Source organism: Ruditapes philippinarum, unplaced genomic scaffold, assembly GCF_026571515.1.
Source record: "Ruditapes philippinarum isolate M1 unplaced genomic scaffold, ASM2657151v2 ctg933_1_1_1_1, whole genome shotgun sequence".
NCBI classification, from domain to species: domain Eukaryota; kingdom Metazoa; phylum Mollusca; class Bivalvia; order Venerida; family Veneridae; genus Ruditapes; species Ruditapes philippinarum.
Genome location: NW_026855336.1, coordinates 17,476 through 42,345, shown reverse-complemented (window position 1 = coordinate 42,345; position 24,870 = coordinate 17,476). Strand labels below are relative to the sequence as shown.

At 32.3% G+C, this 24,870-nt stretch overlaps 1 protein-coding gene across 1 annotated transcript; it reads left to right on the top strand.

Moving 5' to 3' along the window:
• Positions 1–290: 290 nt before the first annotated feature.
• LOC132742992 (uncharacterized) lies at positions 291–24,870 on the top strand. Its single transcript, XM_060731495.1, has 9 exons — positions 291–462; positions 3,456–3,580; positions 4,092–4,369; positions 4,993–5,368; positions 6,033–6,302; positions 7,761–8,229; positions 10,110–10,921; positions 12,428–12,625; positions 16,659–24,870. Exons 2-9 carry the CDS (start codon positions 3,475–3,477, stop codon positions 16,697–16,699), a joined length of 2,550 nt encoding a protein of 849 aa, XP_060587478.1. The 5' UTR covers positions 291–462; positions 3,456–3,474; the 3' UTR covers positions 16,700–24,870.

Below are 24,870 nucleotides of genomic sequence, written 5' to 3'. Positions count from 1 at the left end.
TCAATCAGTGAGGAACTGTTATCACACTAACGCTGTACTAGATAAACTGTGACATATCTATTCCAGTCTTGTCAAGGGTTTAAGCACATATTTGGAATTAAAGCTGTGGTTTAAATGAACACTTGAAAATGTGATGTACATTCCCCGTTTAATATCATTATAAAAAAAATGGTGTGACATGATGTTGAAAAATTGAATTTTTAAATAATCAATATTTAAATCACTGTACATATTTTTTCTTCCCAACTTTTTTTTGTTTGGGGTGTTTCTGAAAAGGGGGTTTAAAATGTGACTCAGTTTTACCTCAGTTATATTTTTGTCAAATGCATTACCTGAAAGAAGTATTAAAAGTGATAATTATGAAGTGTTTCAATTCATTAGCTGCCTAAAAGATGATAACGGTTTAAGTCAATAATTTAGTCCAGTCCAAAACAACAACAACAAGAAAACGTCAAACCGAAAGTAAATATATATTTTTTTATGTATATCTCTTTAAACAACACGTGTCTTGATATTATATTACTTGTGAATTAATAATGTTTTTGTTGTTTAGATGATTTAATGACTGTTAAAATACAGGCCTACCGGATGCGTTGAATTTTGACCGAAAATAACTGACTTTGATTTCGGATACTGTTATGGTCGTCTACTGATCAAGTTGATATTTAAAATTGTGACTGACTTTATTATACCTGATTATTCAAGTATATAAGATCAGATAACAATTGATTAACAACTTTATAATTGATTAAATGATCAACTTGTTATTAATGTTTTTTTTTCCATTTTTTTCTTGTTTTTTTTTTTTGTTTTTTTTTTGTTTTTTTTTTCCTAGCCCCCACCCTCATTCAAATTTTATGTAATTAAACAGCAGATAAGCTGCAATATATTTCGTCATAGTTACAATGGCTTTTAGTCTTATAAAAATAAAATGATTTTTAAGTAGGCCTACTATCCAAAGTAAACTTTAACAATTACATAAATTGATATAGCATGAGAAGGCAATTTCAATCACACCATATAGGAAATTTTTTTTCATTATAATTCCACAAATAAATCAAAATAATATAAATCCTGACATTCCCTGGAGAGAGGAATTAATTTACGTTAGTTTTAGAAATCAAGTACTTGCATGTAAGGAAATATCTGTTCTGATAATGATCCAAAAGTACCTGAATGACAAGTTGTTCAGATAACTATATTGTAAATAAAGGAAGTTGAATGAAGACTTTGATATATATATTCAAATGATGAAAACAATGTGAGTCTGCATGATCTCCTACACTAACTGTAACTTTCAAACTTTTTGATCACATTCAAGGGCCATAAAATAGCCAAATATGACTAAATTACAAAACTGCAACAGTATGTACTTAGGCACTTGGTGACAATAATTCTGTGAAAGAGGTTGATTTCCCATGAGAAATGTAGTACATATCTTTTGTACAGAAGAATATTCTCTGTGTACATGTATTACATATTATGTACAAATAAAACTTAAGGACATTCTAAGGTAACAAATGATCAAATCACAAAACCGCGATGATATTTACCAGAGCACTTTGTAGCAAAATTACATACACACGTGTTGTCTTTGTAAAAAAAACAACAAAGTCACAGAGCCAAATAAAAATCTTGTTAGCATTCTTGGAATATCATGGTAATTTGTCAGTAAGGTTATTTTGACCATAGGTGTTCGGCGCATTGATTGGTCACTACCCCCGGGCCAACTGCCCCCCCACCCACTCTACAACCCTCCTACCTCTCAAAACCATTTAATGATCAACATTATTTTTTGTCCAATCACATTGTAGTATTTTTCAAATTTCTGCTAAGTCTAACATTGGTTAATGTGTATTAACTAAATAAAATTTACTTAATCTGTCGTCTAACCAGTTTACCCTCCTGTCACAGTAAACCTAAATTGACATACAGAAAAAGGGTCAACTGTTTTTCAAATGAGCAAATCAATAGGGATTTTAAATGTTAGTGAATAACTTGCTTACAACAAATTTGTCTCACATTTTCCATTTATTTTAAAAGAATTTACACATTTCATTAACTCCATTGTTTTTACCTATTTGAATTTTTTTCCTCGCTGTTTTTTTTTTAAAGAAATTTTATAGAAACATGATAGTCTTACTTTAGATAAAGGTATAATTTCTGTGACATTTCAATAAAACATGTGCCTAATTATATGTTAAAAAGGCCATTTATTTAGCTTTTCTAAATGTGACATGTTAGAAACTTGACAAGGTGTAGACATCTTTAATTTAGAGCGAAAGGGCGGAGCTATCGGTGAATTAGAGAAATGCCTTGTTTTTGGTTGAAAAAAATAATGTTGATCATTAAATAGGTTAATGTTTAATAATACATGTTAACAAAAATAATTGGTCGCCTGCCTGTGGCAGGCTTGACCAACTATTTTTGTTAATATGTATTATTAACACTAACCTATACGAAAACTGCAGTATTTTTTATTTTAACTTTATTATCACTCTAGAAGTAACATTTTCAGCCAAAAAATATTCTGAAAATTTATCAGAAAGGTTGATTAAATGAATTTTAACTCAATTTGGTATACGGGTCACCTAGGGTCCAAAACTAGACCACAAAGCGTTTAAAATAAATGTCATATTTTCAGTCCAAATATCCTGAAAAATTGTCAGAAGGATTATTTTGATGATTTCTAGCACAGGTTGAATGTGGGTCATCTAGGGTCAAAACTAGGTCACACTTCCCAAATGAAGAAAAACCTTGGTAACACTCTTGAGGTTTTCATTTTCAGCCCAAATTATCCTGGAAATTTGTTGGTAAGGATGTTTTAAATGTTTACTAGCTATAGTTCGAATATGGTCATCTGTGATCATTATGAAAACATTTATTATATGTTCCTTTTTATTTTCAAGAAAAATAGATACATGTACTTAATATTAAATTAAGTGCTTTTTTGATGTAGATATTGAAGACTGTTTCATTGTAATAGTGGCAATTCCTTGCATATTACTCTTTAATCAATATACAATTGATTTTTGATGGGACAAACTTGGTCGGGTGTCTCATTTTTTCCATCTATAGATAAACATGCAATGCTTGCATATGCAAAGAAATAAATGACAACCCTTTGTTTTTTAAAAAAATATTTGAATCTTGTTTTGTTCCAAGCTAAGGGCAAACTTTTTTTTTTTTTGATAATAAATGACATAATGTAATGGTAAACTAATAAAAGTGATGGACATCTTATACAGTAGTGTACAATGAGCTACTGAACTGCATAGATTGACTACAAGGAATTCATGAAAGTTTGGACAGGTTCACGATACTGTAAAGCAAAAACTGGTGGTCATCTTTTCCAGAAAAAGGACCTTGTTTTATATTTTGAAAGGGTTTTTGAAATCATATTTCAAAATTTGATAATCACAATGAGAGTGAAATAAAAGCTGATTTTTTTCCAGACATTTCATTTAGTATGCCATGGATAAAGGTTCGAGTTACACCTACTCTGTTGCTGCATTCCCGAGAGTAAAATATTTTCAGGAGAGACTGTTGAGCTTTACACCAAGATGGAACAGAATTTTAGGTATAATTCAAGTCTATGTCTTATTATTAGTTATCAGTCATCGAATTTAAGATTTTGTATTCACAGGCCCGAATTCCAGTTTTGAATTTATTCTACTATATATTTAACTAAATTTTCTTAAAATTTACACAGGCCGAACTAATTTTCACTGGCCATGGCCCACCGGGCTTGTGCTAAATTCGATGACTGAGTTATTAATATTTTTACAGGTTAAATGACCCAGAATAAACATTGTGCATGTAAGATTATATACCGGTAGTCTTGTTTTACAAATTAAAGTTTAACAAATAATGTCCCTTGTCACAATATAATTAAACCTGCCTTTGGCGTTAACATAGACTTAAATAGAAAATTTTATGTAACACTTGATGAACCAGAACTTGCACATTTGGCAGTATTTCTAGCAATAGATCACAGAAGAGAGATAAGTACAAACCTGACCCTCTTGTTGCATTCTTCTGTATTATTTTTACATACCAGTTGTTTTATTTTTTGCTGTGTTATTTTCTAGATGGAGAATCTCTACAAGACTGTGTTTATGAAGGAAGATTAAGACAAAAGGAAATTCTGTCGTTGGAAGATACCAGTAGAGGCAAGATCACTGTTAATCTGTTTGTAGAAAAATCAGTAACAGTCCCTGGCGCTCCAGTTCTACATGTCCAGAAAAACCTGAATGTTGTTGGTGATATTCAAGAAACCGAGCTAAGCTGGTCAAGCTTTATACATAGCCAACAAAAGAAATGTGGTCCAATAGTTACTGTTGTAATGGTGTCATCATTGGATGTCAAGGTATGGTCTTCTAAGTGTCTCCTGTTTTGTTGTTGGAAGATATAATAATCAAGTAGACTTCCAAAATAGTGATGTATACTCTACAAGATGTAAATTTATTCTCCTAAAATCCCTAATAACTAGATACTGGCTAGACATGTTACTGAGTATGTGAAATATGTATATATTTATAAACTAGCTAATGACTAATATTATTGCAGTACCTAACAGTTTCATAACCACATTAATATCATCTGAATTATATTAAAGGCTTGAATTGCAGATAAACTGTTTTAATTTTGTCACTTAAAGTGCAATATTCATGCTCCCCAAAGTTTTTTTCTCGAATGTTTATATAGTTTATGATTTTGTCTACCCATTTATCAAAAACATTTGACGTCAAGAATAAAAATTAAAGTTTCTTTTTTTATTGCTATGGATTTAAGCTACCGTAAATGGTAAAAATAAGTGCAAGATCTGTTTCGGTCACATTTGGTAATAGCGACGCTCAGCTTCTGATCAGTGTCAGACAATATCCATCAGTTTTAAACTTTTAATTGAAATCCAGTTATTGAAAATTATATTTTTTAATCATAACAAATTAGTTTCTTTTAGTGTTTTTTTTTCTTTCTCCAATTTTTCAGATTACAAGCAACTTGGGGACCCAGTTTTCTGGTTTATCAGATGATCAGCTTCAGAATATGATAATCTACATCAATGACACAGAAACAAATTATCCATACTGTGACCTTGTTAAAGTCAACTTCAACATTGCAGAAATAATTTCATCTGATAGTGAGGATGTTGACCGCTGTATGTCATTGGCTAAACAGATACAGTTTATGTTAGAAAAGAACTTGGTGAAAGTTCTAGAGATGATAGCAGATTATAACAGTGCACTTATACCAAGGGGACTAGAGAACCATGAGGAGGATGTACAGAAAGCTGTAATAGCAAAACTAGTAAATAGTCTGTCAAATAAATTTGTTGTGAAAGATTTCTCGCCAGAAAGTGGAAGAGGTAAGGTATCTTTAAAATGGAATGATGAAACTTTCATGAATGATAACATTAAAGGGACTCCATTGAGGTCTTTTGACATGATTGGATTCAGAATATATTTTTATATTTGTGCCCCATCTGATTAAGTTCTAGACCAATAAGTTGCATGCAAAATTTAGGATCGTACCATCACCCTGTTTTTCCAGAATTTTCATTTTTATCATGAAATAATACCCAAAAATGAAATACTCGGATTAGGCTAAGAAATGAACAAAAAATTATATTATTTTAATTTTATTCTGAGTATACTTTATTATTATTTACAGATTTTTCCATTTTAAGTGCTTCTCTTTATCTACGGTATGTTAATTTTCACATTTTATGCTTTTAGGCTTTTTAACCTCAGTGGAGCTCCTTTAATAAATCTTGTTTCAAGCTTTTTCACCAAAAGTACATGTATCAGTGTTTTACATGGTTTATCAATGAATTCTAGTGTAATACAGTGACAAACATTGTTATTATAGTTCAGAAACAGTGATATAGTAGTTGAAACTATGTAATAGTTACAGCTTTACATTGTTTGTTCAATGAGATAATAATTCTTTAAAAAATTCTTTTGTTTTGTAATGAAGATTTGATTACAAATTATTATCAAATATAAGATACATGTTTAATCTTAATGCAGATAAAGCAGTGGTGGAACCATCGGACAGAGATTTAAGCAGACTTGCAAAAGCTGTTGGTGATGGCTGGGAAAAGTTGGCACCACCTCTAGGAATACGAGGTACAGATATTGATGAGATAAAACATTCTAATCAGAGTACACTATCAATGATATTGAATATGTTTTATCGATGGAGGCAAAAAGAGGAGAAACCAAGACTAGATTTTCTTCTACAACTCCTAGAGCAACATAGTTCATCTGTTACTTCAATTGACATGGCTGAAGTTAAAGGTTAGGTTTGCATGTATGATTTCATCTACAGAAATATCTGCTTATGTTTTTTTCTAAATCATGATCTTAGTGATTTTATGCTTGAAAGAGAGGCTGAGTTTTAATCACATTTTTAATTAAAAAAAAAAAAGTGTTAAAAAATCCATATTTATGCCCCCCTTCGAAGAAGAGGGGGTATATTGTTTTGCTAATGTCGGTCTGTCTGTCTGTCTGTCAGTCCGTCGGTCTGTCCGTCGGTAGACCACATGGTTTCCGCTGATTATCTTGAAAAGTATTTATCACAAAGTCTTCATATTTCACATATTGATTGGTCATGACTAGTAGATGACCCCTATTGATTTTGGGGTCACTAGGTCAAAGGTCAAGGTCACAGGGGCCTTAAATGTCAAAATGGTTTCCGCTGATTATCTTGAAAAGTATGTATCACAAAGTCTTCATATTTCACATAGTTATTGGTCATCACTAGTAGATGACCCCTATTGATTTTGGGGTCACTAGGTTAAAGGTCAAGGTCACAGGGGCCTTAAATGTCAAAATGGTTTCCGCTAATTATCTTGAAAAGTATGTATCGCAAAGTCTTCATATTTCACATAGTGATTGGTCATCACTAGTAGATGACACCTGTTGATTTTGGGGTCACTATGTCAAAGGTCAAGGTCACAGGGACCTTAAAATGTCAAAATGGTTTCCGCTGATTATCTTGAAAAGTATGTTTCACAAAGTCTTCATATTTCACATAGTGATTGGTCATCACTAGTAGATGACCCCTATTGATTTTGGGGTCACAAGGTCAAAGGTAAAGGTCACAGGGGCCTTGAATGTCAAAATGGTTTCCGCTGATTATCCTGAAAAGTATTCATCACAAAGTCTTCATATTTCACATAGTAATTGGTCATAACTAATAGATGACCTCTATTGATTTTGGGGTCACTAGGTCAAAGGTCAAGGTCACAGGGGCCTTAAATGTCAAAAGGGTTTCCGCTGATTATCTTGAAAAGTATTCATCACAAAGTCTTCATATTTCACCTAGTTATTGGTCATAAGTAGAAGATGATGACCTCTATTGATTTAGGGGTCATTAGGTCAAAGGTAAATGTCACATGGGCCTTAAAAGTCAAAATGGTTTCCGTTGATTTTTCCATAATTGAACACTTCCATGTACCCATTTTTGGCAAGTTTCTGTAATAAAATTACCAATTATGTGAGTCAATGGCTAGAAAGGGGGGTATATGTGTCTTCCGACATTCTTGTTTATTTTGAAACTATCTAAATATATTGAAAATTTACATCATTCAAGGTCACTTTTTAGGCATACATTGCTTGAAATAAGAAACACCATTTATATGTGTGGTTCATCATCAGAAAAAGGTGAATGTTTTAAAGTTCCAAATTTAAACATAACTGTGCTATACATGTATTTATCTGTTGAATAAAAACATTTTTGTTCCCATTCTACAGCAATGAAAGCCGAAATGTTAGTACCTTCATCACATTCAGAGAAAGAGGTCATGTTCCATAGGAAACTAAAGGACTTTGTAGTAAAGCAGACTAAATGCAATATATGTGATGCACTGTCTAAAAGGTATGGCTTATCTGCTAACCTAGTCAATGATTTCCTCAATGACGATCTCTGTGGATACGAGACAAAAGTAACAGAAATGATGAAAACCATGAGCTTACCTAACTGGTCTCTTGATGCAGTACACGATTGTAAAAGTTTTGCACGTACATGTGGCAGTAATTTGACGAAGATTATTCAAGAAACAGAAGACTATATGAAAGCTAAGAGGGAATATTTGACCATTATCAAGAAGCTGCAGTTTGAACTGGTAGGATTGCTTCAACAGACGGAGGTTCCTATAGAGACACCTATACCCGACTTGCCTAAACTTTCTAATGAACTTCAGCATGCTTTACTGAGTGAAAGGTGCATTTTCATTTACTTCTTTTGTCCTCTTTGCCCCATGATTTTTGTGCCCCCACTGTAGGGGGGGGGGGCATGTAGATTTACCCTTGTCTGTCTGTCTGTCCTTCCTTCCGTCCGTCCTTTCTCTTTTGTGTAGCACGTAACTCAAAAAGTATTTGACCTAAAGTCATGAAACTTAATGGGAATGTTGATCAGCATGTGCAGTTATGCACCTGGGTATTTTCATGTGGATTTATGTAGTATTTTAAGAGTAATTGCCCTTGACTTAGTAAAAATTTGCAATTTTCAACTTGTGTCGCACATAACTCAAAAAGGATTTGACCTAGAGTCATGAAACTTTACAGGAATGTTGATCAGCATGTTTAGTTGTGCATATGGGTATTTTCTTGTGGATTTATATAGTATTTTTAGAGTTATTGCCCTTTACTTAGTAAAATTTTGCAATTTTCAACTTGTCGCATGTAACTCAAAAAGGATTTGACATAGAGTCATGAAACATTACCGGAATGTTGCTCAGCATATGTAGTTGTGCACCTTGGGTTTAGCTTGTGGATTTATCCAGTATTTGTAGTTATTGCCTTTGACTTAGTAAAAACCGTTTCATTATGTTGTGTTCTTTGTTCCTTGAGTGCTTAAGTTAGAATCAACCAACTTTACAGGAATAATGATCAACATCACTAAATTACAGGAATAATGATCAACATCACTGTGGAGCTATGCACCTGGGACTTTGCATGTGGGTTTTTTTTTCAGTTTTGTTAGAGTTATTGCCCTTGACTTACAGTAGTATAAATTTGCAATTTTCAACTTGTTCATGCATAGCTGAAAAAGTATTTGACTTGTAGGCCTGAAATTTTACAAGAATGTTGGTCAGCATGTGTACTTATGCACCTTGGGGTTTGCTTGTGGATTTATTCAGTATTTGTGAAGTTCTTGTCCTTTACTTAGTAAAAGATTTTTAGTTTTCAACTTGTGGTACATGTAGTCCAAAAAATATTTGACCTAGAGTTATAAGATTGACAGAACAGTGGGGAGGGGGGGGAGGGCACACGTGTCCTATGGACACATTTCTAGTTAAAATCTTATTTAAAAAGAAAAAGAGTTTTTAGCGAGAGTTAATTGCCGCTTTGTCTCACTTTTACATACCGTATCTTGTAGCACCATCATTTATTAACTGATATTAAAGATGAAGTTTTGTTACTTTTGACCTCTACCATTCTGGTCAATTTGCTCAAGATAAATTTTACTGTCAGCCTAAAAGAAATTGTCTTCATTGTAAGGCCTTTTACTGGTTAGTTATCCAGGAAAGCCAGTTAAGTGGACAAACTACCAAGATATGACCAAAAATGTGTACAGTAGCATAGATTAGTCAGACAAACAAACAAACTGAAAATATGTTGGATTTTATGTGCTTTTTTGTGATACAATGCAATGTGTACAACCTCATACATCATATTACACTACTTGAGATAATTTATGATGTCTTAGAACACATTGTTTGACCTCACTGATAACAGTTACGACCTCAGTTATAACAGTTATGTCTTTAATTATGCTAGTCTAATAAACACAGTGTAGTGTGTAATGTCTTAATGTTTTTTTTTGTGAGTTTGGGTCTATTCTGAGGGACATGTATTTCCATGACGATTTAATTTAAAGTGATGCATTCACCCTTAACTGTGGTGAAAATGTTTTGCCTGTACTACTTGATAAACAAGTTAGTTCTGGAAATCAGAAATATTTGCCAGCATATGACATAAAAAGTATTAGGCTTACTCAATTAATTATAAAGAACCAGGTTTTTTATCAAAAAGTTGTTTGTATTCCAAGTTTGTTTTCAAAAAACCTAGATTTCATTCTAAATTTACATTTCTGATCAGCATTCCAGAGGTGTATGGATGTGGGATCATGTGGGGAGATCTCACATTGCATTTGACAGAAAAACTTAGTGAAGACAGTTTAAAACGAGTGAAAGTCCTTCTACTGAGACATAGATACACATATGGTTATGCTACACAGCTTATACAACCTCCAAAGGCTGCTGCGGGCTCTAATAGTATCAAACCGGGATTATCATTACGAGCAGAGAAGTTAAACCCTGAACCAGGAGATGATTATAACTATGGCAGTATTGGCTGTGTTGTGAATGTAAAGTCAACAGTTAAGAAACAAGATCAAGGTAAATTACATTGTATAACGTGTGCTCATTGCGTGCACAAATGTAAAGAACTTATTGCTGTACATCCTGAACTTGGTGCAGGCTATACAGCGTTTGGAAAAAAGAAATATGAAATATATCGCCCAGATAGCATAGATGTTGCTCTGATAGAGATTCTTGAAGATAAAATAAAACATTGTTGTTCTGGTTTGCGGACATCTGAAAAACCCAAAACACAATTCAGTGACTCTCTGCTTGAACAGACAATGGAAGAAAGCTCTGAAAAATGGTCATTTTATGGTGGAGCAATATTGAGACGGAAGGTCTTCAAATTTGGCAGCGCAACGGGATTAACTTGTGGAGTATGTATGTGTGATGATTATAAAACTAGGGAAATTATGGAAAATATTAATCAGAACCCAAGGAGAAACTTTGACACAGATGTGAATATCTTGATTGAGCCTGTGGCAGACAACCCAAAGCCACCAGGTAGTGTGACAGCTAGCGGAAGTCAGGATAGACAGCAAGATCAAGGTATTTGTACACAATATTATTTTTATTACAGATTTTGCATAAAAAATAATATCTACATATTTGCAACCTTTAGTTCTATTTTTAGGCAAATAACAATACTATGTCATGAATTTTGATAAAAAAAAATGGCTTGAATTTGATCGAAATATGTTTTTTGTAAGGACCTGTGTTCAAGGACCAGTTCTTATTCCCCTATCAACTATTGACGATAGTAAAGCATGCTGTGTAAATTTGGACAGTGTGATCTACATTAAAGGAAAAAACAAAAACAAGAAAAACAACAACAACAAAAAAAAACAACTTTACCTGTCACTGAAGTTGATTAATACCACCACCAGCAACTTTGACTTTTTGAAAAATAAGTGGTCTAAAGAAAAATTTAAACTCAACCTTAGTAGTAAATGGAGTATCAACTGTGTACAAAGATTAGAATTATTTCAATTAATTGCAATACCAACTGGGGTCTTCATACAAACTTGCTATACACCAAGTTTGATTATAAAATCTCATTCCTAACTCTAGTTATTGCCCGCAAACCATTTTTCTATTTTTAGTAAGGGGGACCTTGACCCCAGGGGGTTCAAATGCAATGCCAACAGGGGTCTTCATGTAAGCTTGCTATATACCATGTTTGATTACAATACCTCATTCCTATCTCTAGTTATTGTCTGGAAACCATTTCTCTATTCTTAGTAATACTAACCTTGACCTCAGGGTCTTCATATAAGCTTGCTATTCACCAAGTTTGATTACAATGTCTCATTTATTACTGTACATATTGTCTGGAAACCATTTTTCTATTTTTAGTAATGGTGACCTTGTCCCCAGGGGTCCAAATGCAATACCAACTGGGGTCTTCATATAGGCTTGTTATACACCAAGTTTGATTACAATATCTTTTCTATTTTTAGTAATGGTGACCTTGACCGCAGGGGTCCAAAAGCAATACCAACCGGGTCTTCATACAAGCTTGCTATACACCAAGACTGATTACAATATCTCATTCCTAACTCTAGTTATTGTCTGGAAACCATTTTTCTGTTTTAAGTAATGGTGACCTTGACCCCAGTAGGTCCAAACGCAAAACCAAACGGGGTCTTTATATAAGCTTGCTATACACCAAGTTTGATTACAATATCTAATTCCTAACTCTAGTTATTGTCCGGAAACCATTTTTCTATTTTTAGTAACGGTGACATTGACCCCAGGGGATCCAAATGCAATACCAACTGGGGTCTCCACATAAGGTTGATATATACCAAGTTTGATTGCAATACCTCATTCCAAACTCTAGATGTCCAGAAACCATGATATGCACTGACGGACGGACCTACCGATCATCAAGCTGACTCCTATATACGCCACCCTAAACTTCGTTTGTTGGTTATAAAAATGACCAAAAAAAACCCAAAACAAAACTGACCTTGAACCTTGAAGAAATTAACTAAATATATGTAGAAATCATATTGAATTCTTATTAATATTTTATTGTTGTATTGATTACAGTGGAGAAATTTTCCGAGGAGTGTGATAGTGGTTCAGTGATATTTGATGATGATATGGGGGAAAATGTGGTTGTGCTGGGACTACTCTATGGTGGTATTACAGAGAAGGACAGTGGTAAATTCCTATACAGCTACGCGTCACACATCATGAAACTAAAGGAATTACTGGAGAAAGAAAATGATATATTAATAGAACCAGGTATAGTGTATATCTACATGTTTTATTATTGTATGACAGTTGTTGTAAAGGATTTTGGATAACGACTAGACTTTTCAAGTATGCGCATCTATATATCTTTTATTTTCATACATCAGCAAATAACAAAGCGTTTCTCGACTATAATGTCTTTAACATTGAAACCTTAAAATTACAGTTTAAGCTTTAACATTTAACGCCCCTACATATAACGCAACTTCTTTTTAATTTATAACGGAAGTTCTTTTTAAAAACATTACAAACAGTTACGTCAAAATGACGTGCTAAACTGTTCACAGCGTTATGTTAAATAAATTGGCACCAAACAACGTTTAATGTAAGAAATATATTGTAATTATACCCCCACCACAAAATGTGGGGGGGGGGGGGCTATAATGGATTCGCTTTGTCGCGTCGGTCGGTTGGTCCGTCGGTCCGTCCGTCTCCATTATCGTGTCCGCTCTATAAATCCTATACCAATTGAAGGATTTTCTTCAAACTTGGCTCAAATGTTCACCTCAACAAGGGGATGTGCAGAACCTATGTTGCCCATGTGTCAGCTCAAGGTCAAGGTCACAATTGAAGGTCAAATATCAAACAATCAAATATTAGACAGTATGTCGTGTCCGCTCTGTAAGTCCTACACTAATTGAAAGATTTTCTTCAAACTTGGCTCAAATGTTCACCTCAACAAGGGGATGTGCAGAACCTATGTTGCTCATGTGTCAGCTCAAGGTCTAGGTCACAATTGAAGGTCAAATATCAAACAATCAAATATGACACAATATGTTGTGTCCGTTCTGTAAGTCTTACACTTATTGAAGGATTTTCTTCAAACTTGCCTAAAATGTTCACCTCAACAAGGGGATGTGCAGAAACCATGTTGCCTATGTGTCAGCTCAAGGTCAAGGTCACAATTTAAGGTCAAATATCAAACAATTAAATATTACACAGTATGTCGTGTCCGCTCTGTAAGTCCTACAGTAATTGAAAGATTTTCTTCAAACTTGGTCCAAACGTTCACCTCAACAAGGGGATGTGCAGAACTTATGTCACCCTTTTGCCGGCTTAAGTTCAAGGTCACATTTGAAGGTCAAAAATTGACTTAGAAAATATTCTTAAATTTTAACATTTATTTGAATATTTCTGAATCTAGAAAAGGTATTTGCCTGAAACTTAAAATATATATGAAGTGTCACAATGAAGATATGCTGGTCAAGTTCATAACTCTGTATTGCATTTTAACAAAGTTATGATCCTTTCTAAGTCTTCAAATTTACATACAATCAAATATTAGACAATATGTCATGTCCACTCTATAAATCCTATACTTATGGAAGAATTTTCTTCAAACTTTACTCAAATGTTCACCTCAACAAGGTTACATGCAGAATCTATGTCACCTTTGTGCTGGCTAAAGGTGAAGGTCACACTTGAAGGTCAAAAATTGACTTAGAAAATGTTCTTAAATTTTAACATGTACTTGAATATTTCTGAAACTAGCACAGGTATTTGCTTGAAGCTTAAAATACTTAAAATATATGAGGTGTCGCAAATAAGATATGCAGGTCAAGTTTCATAACTCTGTATTGCATTTGGCAAAGTTATGCCCCTTTTTAAGTCTTTAAATTTACATACAATCAATACTAGACAATATGTTGTGTCCGCTCTTTAAATCTATACTAATGGAAGGATTTTCTTCTAACTTTACTCAAATGTTCACCCCAACTGGGCGATATGCAAAACCCATCTTACCCTTGTGCCAGCTTAAGGTCAAGACCACACTTGAAGGTCAAAAATTGACTTATAAAATGTTAAGTACATTGGGAAAATGAAAGGTTATTTGTAACTGTTTGGAACATGATTTAATGATATATATTTATACTATTACCTGTACAATTAGTCTTTTTTTCACCAGAGATAATTTCTTTTTATGTATTTGTGCCACTTAAGTTATTCCCTTAACCACATTTCCAAGTCGTCTTCTGTCAAGGACATTGGTGGGGGTATGAATCGCATTCAGCGATAGTTCTAGTAAGAATGGGAACTAAAAGATTCTTACAGTTGGTGGTCACTACAATTAAGTAGAAGATAAATTTACATGGATTTCAATTAAGGTATCATTGTACATGTATCTACATCTAATCTATCTAATTCATTTTAATCCTTTGGCATTTACATCTTTTAATCTTTATGCTCCTGACAGAAAAACCTTGGTAGAGGGGATGAGGGCTTGTCTGTGTGTCACCATGCATATGTAAGTGTGATAAGTAGGCTAGTAGCAGATATCAACTTGGATTTTTATGCTCCCCTAAGGGAGAGCATATAGCCGCCACCTTGTCCGTCCTTCCATCTGTCCTTCTGTCCGTCCGTTGCCTTGTCCGGAGCATAACTTGAAAACCCTTGGAGATAATTTGTTTAAACTTCAAACAGTGGTAGAGGGCAATGAGGGGGAGTGCAGTGTCAAAGAACCACAACTCTATTTTGCCCAGTAATGAAATTATCTCCCCTTTTAGAAAAATATGGACATTACTCTAAAACTATAAAAGATATCAACATGAAACTTTGTAGGTAAAAAGATCACAATGGGCAAATGTGCTTTGCACAAGAAACATAACTCTTTTTTTGCCTAATTTTGGAGTTATTGCCCTTTGTTAATTTTAACACTTTGAACTTTGTCCGGAACATAATTTTTGAATTATCTCCCCTTTTAGAAAAATCTTGTCCGGGACATAACTCTTAAACTATAAGAGATATCAATATGAAACATTGTAGGTAGATAGATCTCATTGGGAAGAAGTGCAGTGCAAAAGAACCATAACTCTGTTAAGCCTCATTTTTGAATAATCTCCCCTTTTAGAAAGATCTTGTCCAGGATATAGCTGTTAAAGTATAAGAGATATCAACATGAAACTTTGTAGGTAGATATATCTCAACAGGTAGAAGTGCAGTGCTCAAGAACCATAACTCTGCCTTGCCTAATTTTGGAGTTATTGCACTTTGTTAATTTTAACACTTTGAACTTTGTCCGGAACATAATTCTTGAATTATCTCCCCTTTTGGAAAAATCTTGTCCGGGACATAACTCTTAAACTATAAGAGATATCAATATGAAACATTGTAGGTAGATAGATCTCATTGAGTAAAATGCAATGCAAAAGAACCATAACTCTGTTAAGCCTCATTTTTGAATTATCTCCCCTTTTAGAAAAATCTTGTCCAGGACATAGCTGGTAAAGTATAAGAGATATCAACATGAAACTTTGTAGGTAGATATATCTCAACAGGTAGATGTGCAGTGCAGAAGAACCATAACACTGCCTTGCCTAATTTTGGAGTTATTGCACTTTGTTTATTGTTACTTTTTGAACTTTGTCTGGGACATTACTCTAAAATTATAAAAGATATCAACATGAAACTTTGTTGGTAGATAGATATCATTGAGTAAAAGTGCAGTACAAAAAAACATAAATCTGTTTTTGCCCAATTTTTGAATTATCTCCCCTTTAAAAAAAATCTTGCCTGGGAAATAACTCTAAAACTACAAGAGATATCAACATGAAACTTTGTAGGTAGATGGATCTCAATGGGTAGATGTGCACTGCTTAAGAAATTTAACTCGGCCTTGCCAAATTTTGTAGTTAATGCCCTTTGTTCAATTTTACATTTTGAAGTTTGTCCGGGACATAACTTGAAAACCATAAGAGGGATCAGCAAGAAACTTTGTAGGTTGATAGATGGTATTGATTAGAAATGCAGTGCAAAGAACAGTAACTCTGGCTTGCCTAATTTTGGAATTATTGCACTTTGAACTTTTTCCAGGGACTTAACTCTGAAACTTCAAGAGGTGTACTTTCCTGTGTCCAAAACCTATTTGGGGAGCATCACCCGGCTCAAACCAGGCTCTTGTTTTTAAGGTGGATAGATGTTATAAAGGAGGAGTGCAGTGTACAAGAATAATAACTCCATTGACTGCTTCTTGTTTTATTTATTGTAGTTAAGCTGACATTAAGATCTTTTTATTTTACAATTTCAGCATTAAGCAGCAAAGCAAGTACTCAAGGTGCAGGCATATAAAGATAAAAAACATTTTGTTTCATGTGGATGGAGATGTATAACTTTATTGTGACAATTTGCCACAAAACCTCAACTCCTACAATCATTTCATGAAAGATTTTTTTGTTACTGGAATAATGTGCAGAACTAAATCAATCAAACAATTTAGTTCTCAAATCTCTTTTCATATATGAAATTTTAGATTCCTTGAGTAGAAGATGCATTATGTTCAAAGTTGATAATTTAAAAATCTACTATACTGTCTGTTTTTGAATGTAAAAGAAACATATTTTGCAAACACACATAGAAGATAGATATGTTACATTTAAAACTCTACTTACTACTGGTAAAGACCATAATTATGAATACATAGTGTCATTTAAAAAAGGGCAGTTTTTTTAGAAAGTACCAAATTAGCTAGACCAGAAATAGAGAATCCAACTTCCAAATATAATTGGTGCAGTCTCTTTTTCAAATTACACATATTCAGATGAATTTTCAAGATTTCAATTAATTTCTGCAATAGAAATATTTTACCTAAAGTTGACCATAGTATATCTTTAAGTAAAAGTGGTTGTTGTATTTTTTGTTTATTTGACATTTATGTACTAAAAGCCAATATACATGTATTTAGATACTTTATATTTCTAAATTTAGTAGTTGTTTTCCTTTTAGATGTATTTCTTGTTTTATGTGTTTTTTCAACAATTCCAAATGCCAAGTTACAACATAGTTGATAGCTAGAGCTTCTTGTTCACATTTTAAGTTACACTTCATTTTTCCTGAGGGCAACAACTTCAGCATAAATAAATACATTCATACAGAATTCCTTCATATAGAATTGAAAAAAGGCAGCAAATTCAACATAAATTAATACATTTATACATAATTCTTTGTAAAAGAAATGAAAACAGGCAGCAAATTCAAAATACATTAAAACATAATTCATTAAATATAGAATTGAAAAGGGCAGCAAATTCAGCATAGATTAATGAAATTATATATAGAGTTGCAATACAGGAACCAATTTCAGCATAGTTTAATTAATTGATATAGACTTGCAAACTGGCAGCATTTCAGCATAGTTTAATAGATTTATATAGATTTGCAATTCAGGCACCAATTTCAGCAAAGTTTTATAAATTTATATAGAATCACAAAAACACTAACCAATTTCAGCATAGTTTATATATTATATTGAATTGCAAAAATAGGCACAAAATTCAGTATAGTTGAATAAAATCTATATTGAATTGCAATACAGGCACCTATTTCAGCACAGCTCAAAGAAATTTATACAGAATTTCAAAAAAAGGCAGCAAGAATATTTTGATCTCAATTTATATAGGTTTGTCATACAGAAAAATCATATTTCTTCGCAAAACGTTGCATAAAAATTCATACATGTACATATGTATGTATATACACTGGGCATTGTTGATCATGCATGGAAATTAGAGATGCCTGATTTGGTAAAGTAGCTTTTTAAATTCAGCTTCAAAAAACTGACAAACTTATAAAACCATTTTTTTCATTTTAGGCATAAGTTTAAAGCAAGAAATGTTAAACATATGTTGCTCAATGAAAACAGGTTGTTCTACAATAAAAAAAATCATGCTATTCATCATCAGAGCTGTTGTGATAAAGCTACTGACTTCTATAATATACATTGAAAAAAGACCATATCCCATCCAGTTAAATTTATAACTTTGTATACTTCACAAGTTGATATAAAATAGCCTTGTAAAATTGAATATTTAACAGTTTCTTTGTTTTTAGTTGTTTTTTTTTTGTTGTTTTTTTATATGCCAGAAAGAATTTCGGACATATTATGTTATACCCCCTGGCGTCCGTCCGTCCGTTAGCAATTTGGTTTCCGGAGCATAACTTAAGTTCCATTTGGCCCACAATATTAAAACTTCATAGGATGATTGTCCATATTGGGTAGAAGACCCCTATTGATTTTGGGGTCATCAGGTCAAATGTCAAGGTCACTATGACCTTAAAACTGAAAACAGTTTCCGGAGCATAACTTAAGTTCCATTTGGCCTACCGTGTTCAAACTTCATAGGATGATTGTCCATATTGGGTAGAAGACCCCTATTGATTTTGGGGTCATAAGGTCAAGGTCACTATGACCTTAACACTGAAAACAGTTTCCGGAGCATAACTTAAGTTCCATTTGGCCTACAGTGTTCAAACTTCATAGGATGATTGTCCATATTGGGTAGAAGACCCCTATTGATTTTGGGGTCACAAGGTCAAAGGTCAAGGTCACTATTACCTTAGAACTGAAAACAGTTTCCGGAGCATAACTTAAGTTCCATTTGGCCTACAGTGTTCAAACTTCATAGGATGATTGTCCATATTGGGTAGAAGACACCTTTTGATTTTGGGGTCACAAGGTCAAAGGTCAAGGTCACTATTACCTTAGAACTGAAAACAGTTTCCGGAGCATAACTTAAGTTCCATTTAGCCCACAATATTCAAACTTCATAGGGTGATTGTCCATATTGGGTAAAAGACCCCTATTGATTTTGGGGTCACAAGGTCAAGATAACTATTACCTTAAAACATAAAACAGTTTTCGGAACATAACTTAAGTATAATTTGGCCTACTGTGTTTAAACTTCATAGTATAATTGTCCATATTGGGTAGAAGACCCATAATGATTTTGGGGTCACAAGGTCAAAGGTCAAGGTCACTTTTACCTTAGAATTGAAAACAGTTTATGGGGCATAACTTAAAGTTCCATTTGGACCACAAACTTCAAAGGAGGATTGTTATTTGAAGGAGGTAATACTTTATTTTACTCCCATGTCTTACAAATGCTTCATCTTTAGTAAAAAAAAAAAAATCACTTTCGGGCATATAATGCTCCGCCTAGCGGTGCTCTTGTTTGTATTTCACATATTTGAACTTTACGTTCTTGTATACACGTAAAGAATGTACATGTATTTGTTTTATGTTTCATATGTTTTGATCAAAGTATTAAACATTTTTTAGATTTTTCGTTTTAGGCACAACGCTGCTATATTATTATAGGTTTATTATGATAACATTGTAATACTTGACATGATATTGTGAATAAATTAGTCTTTACTTTAATATTAATTATTGAGTGAATGTAGATTATCATTAGGTATATAACTATAACAATGTTTGTATTTAGAAATGTTATAGATTATCATTAGGTATATAACAATGTTTGTATTTTGAAATGTTATAGATTATCTCTAGGGGTGTAGCATTTAAATGGGTTCAGTCAGATTTTAGCCAACAAAACCTCTTAAAAAATTTAATAACCTGTAATTGAGGTTAGTATTAGACCATTAGCCAAAGAAGTATAAGAATTATTTTATATATTACCTTTGTTTAACTATGACAAGATCTGACTTAATGGGGGGGTATAGACCTGTGTTTTTTCTTGTTTTTTGTCTTGTTTTTTTGTGTGCCATAGTAGAAAATAATTACTCTTTAATACGATGTTGTTTAATATTGTGAAGTACATGTACAACAAAATACGTACTATATGTCATATCTTGTCATAAAGAAACAAAGTTATTGTTAAAAATCTTAAAGTTCTTTAAGTACATGTATGGTGGGTCAAAGGTTTAACACTGTTACTTGGCTCCCATTTAAATGGTTAACATTTTTGCTAACCTATACACCCCTAATTATCACTGTAAATTTTGTTTTATATTTGAGTGAATGTGGACTTCCAGTAATTGTATTATTATTTTGTACTTATTACTTACATCCAATCATTGTTCCAGATTAATACCATGTGACTGTCCAATATATTTTCTGTCATAGGGGGACAACACATGCTCGGATATAGAAAAAAAACAGCTCTTTTATTTCACTTACAAAACCCTTTTAAATGTGAATTTAAGAATAAGAAAAAATATTGATTATATTATTTTACATGAATTTTCTATATATATATATAGTGTTTATATTATTCAGTATTGTTTATTATTCAAATAAATGTGAATATTTGGTTTATATAATTGTAATACCGTAAAATCCCAATTTAACGCCCCTACCCTAATAAACACCCCCCTCCCCCAGCCACTTTAAAAAACCTTGTGTATAATTTAAACAAAGAAAATAAAAGAAAATCAAGAAACTCTCTTACTAGTTTGGCGATTTATAGTATATCCAATATCATTCAATTTATGAAAAATATCTGAGTGCTTTAAAGTTCACTATAACAGAGTGTAGTCTGCACACACACTACCGATATATCTTTGCACCTGGACAACTACACAGTTCTGAAAGTGGGCCTGTTGAAACATCGTAAATTAGGAAAGAGTAGCATTGATTATGTCAGATTGTCGGCAATTTCGAAGGTGCCAACTGCAAGCAGGATCGGAGGAAAATTAGAGAGAGCTTGCGGTGTAGATCAAATGTATCCTGGGTTGACAGGATGATGATGTGTTTGTTGATTTGTTTACATTGTTTGAAGAGAGAATTTTTTTTTTAACTCTAAACGCCCCCCCTTTTGAAAAATGTTACGCCCCTGGGGGCGTTAAATCGGGATTTTACAGTATCTAATAGAATATTTTTATATGATAATATTATAATGATATGTAATATTATTAAAATATAATAAATTGATAATATTTGTACTACATAAAATGGTGTTGTATATATATAATACTTATAATAATATTTGTTTCATGAGAAGCTACATATAATGCTTTACCTTTGTCCCTGCCTTTCAATTGTGCTTAGCATAATTTCTTTATATTTATTAATCCAGTTAAAAAAACAATAAAACTGCTTTTTGACAATTTTATTTTTGTACAGTTAAATGATTGAAATGCACTGAAATCTTCTGTGTATGTTATGTTTTTGTCTATACTTGCACTATTATACATGTATATATATTTTAAATTAGCAAATGTTTTATTATTTTTTTTTGTGTAACATTATATACAGATTACTTTTTAATGGCATCAAATGATGTAACAAATATTCTTTTTATGTTGGTAGCCTATTTTGCTCATTCTAAATGGTTTGACCAAATGCTTGTATAATTTGCAAATATTCTTTTTATGTTGGTGCCTATTTTGCTCATTCTAAATGGCTTGACCGAATGCTTGTATAATTTGCTATGTAGACTTTGATTAAGAAGTAATGAACATGTACCTGAGATCTCCAAGTATGATTATAACTTGATAAACTTTACTTCCATTTCAGAACACCTTTATCTTCTTGCTCCACACATGCATGCAACTATTTTGTCTAATAGATACATTTTTATACCATTACCTTAGCTGTATATTGTTTTCACTGACTAATTGTTAATGAATTTGTAAAAATCTTTGTTTGAAATATTTTTTCACTGTATTCCTTTGTTTTGAACAACCTTGAACATCTTTCTCAAACAGAACATTTGTTCTCGATCTATAGATGTCTATATTAATGTTCTCTGTGCATGTTTCTGTTCTTAGATGTGCAAGTTTGATAATGAGATTTTTTATTTCTTAGATGTAAATGATAACCCTGTTTTATAACTTTGTGATTTATATTTTATCTGGAGTCCTGCAACAATCACATATCATTGATGTGAAGTTAAAATCTGACATGAATCCTAGAGTTTTTTAATTCATATTCTGGTGAAATGGCCAGTGAAATTCTATATTCGATGTCAGGTTTTAATTTTTTACATAAAATGAAATTATTAAAATTAACCTGTTATTGTTGACTCACAAACAAGTATCTGTGATATATGTTATTGTTTTAATTTTGACTATTTTCATATTTTATTCCTAAATGTTTGATAAATATGCATGTTGGTGACTAATTGTAATCCGGGAAGCTCCTGTAGTTTTAAGTGCAAGATTGCTAGTTATTTACCTCAGGTGTAATTGTTAAAATTTGTTTATATAAAGAACCACACAGTCTGGATAATATTAGTAGGATATGATATTGTAAGGGACTCCACTGGGTTTTTTTACATGACAGGACTAGTTGAATTTTCCATTTGATGTAAGTTTACACCAATAACTTGTTTGCAAAATTTCAGATCATTCACTCTCTCCATTTTTCCAGAATGATTATTCTAATTAAAATTACCCATAATTGAAAAGTGTTGCATCACTTTTCACTGAAAACTGGCTAAGAATAGCATAAAAACAAATTTGATTTTCAATTTATTTCAGAGTATATTAAATTTCTTAAGTATATCTTGATTCTTTAAGAGCGCTGATCTATGTAAGAAATTCAAATTTTATGGTTTTAGGGTGGAGTTCCTTTAAGTGCCAAAGGTCTTAAACTGTGCTGTCATGGTGCAGAGGCTAGACTTGCTAAATACTAGCTATTATGGAGATGTATAGGTCTGTGATTAAGTATTGCTAGTATAACTGAAATATTTATTCTCTTACTTTGCAGTGTCCAGTACTTGGGTGTTTGACAAGTTAGGTTACATTTGCACTCTATTTTGAATAATTTTAATCAACCATTTATGTATATCCGGTTTTAATGTTTGCTGAGTGTTGCTATAATTTATTGGTGTTAGAATAACTTGTATATATATTGTTAAGAACTTAGTAATTTATATGATTATCTGTTGTTATATAAACAAGAATAAATTGTGTACATGATTTCTAACACCCATACATGAAATTATACATGAAGAAATAGTGAAAACCGGTGAAAATATTTGTACTACTATTTAGAAGAGTTTTATAATTATTAGACATAAAGTCATGAGATATTTTTTCTATTTGACAATCATTCCGGTCTTTAAGTCATGTGAAACAAAGCATAATGCAATCATGTTATGCATCTTTATAGTTATTAACTTCAGTATTTATATTTATTAACTTTGGTAAAATTGTTTAATGTCAATTTTATTTTAATTTTTTAGTGGTTTATTATTTTAACTGTTAAAAGAGAGAGAAAAAGCAATCATTGAAAATGAAAGCTAAATCAAGCTTTTTTGACTAGTAAGAAAATCTTTCGTTTTACATCACTGTTTTTTTTTTAGCTCCACTTTTTCAAAGAAAACTTCTGAGCTATTGCTACTGTCAGGTTGTGGTACAAAGTGCAGTCCAGAAACTTTAACATTGGCCTTGATTATTTGTTTTCATAATAGATCGTCTTTATATTTGTACACAACAACCCTTTGGACAAAACCTATAAGAATACCAGACTAAACTTGATCTTGACTCATAAATGACCTTGACCTTAAATGTCAAATGTTTGAATTTTTCCCGATTGCTGCTTTAATTGCCAATAACATTGTTATTTATGAATAGATTGTATTCATACTTGAAAACAACAATCCTTTGGACAAATTGGCCTTCACCAAATTTATTCTGACTTTCACTCATCAATGACCTTAGCCTTGACAGTCAAATTGATGAATTTTGCATGATTTTGCTATCATTGGCTATAACTTTGTTATTTATGAACTACCTTTGGGACAAAATCTCTGAAAAGAGATCAAACCCAATTTGACCTTGACTCATCAATGACCTTGACCTTAAAGGTCAAATTATTGTAACTTCGCAGTTTTTGGCTATAATTTACTATAACTTTGTATATTGAATGTATTGTCTTCATACTTTTGCACAACAATGGGTTAAACTTGACTTTGTCTTGAATTTTACCTTTTCATTTCAGGTCAAATCAATTAATTTTGCTACTTAATTGGCCATTACTTTGTTATTTATGGATTTGACTTATACTTGGACAAAGCTGAAATGTTGAATTATTTTGATTTGACCTTGACCTTGAACAAAAGAAAACATGACAAAACCAAAATGTTAAATAATTCTGATATGACTGGCCTTTGTGTGATCTTGATTGTTAAATTGTCAAACCTTTGTTACATACTTACAGGTTTGATTCATAATTAGACAAAGAACACTTTTATCAAAACAAAAAAGCAAAAGAGCACTTATGTCAAAACTGATATGATGATTTATTCAAATTTGACCTTGTGAATGACCATGACCATCAATGTCACAAATGAAATATGAATTTTATTTATTACAAAAAAAAATGTTTTATCATAAGGAATAGTCTTTACTATATTATTTTCTTCTTTTGATGTGTTTGACAGACTTAAGAAAAAAAAGTTGAGCATGACCCAAGCTAGGAAGTGGCTGTTGTTTAATACTGTTATACAATATTTAATGTTTATTTGAAGACTGTAAACTGATAATAAATATAT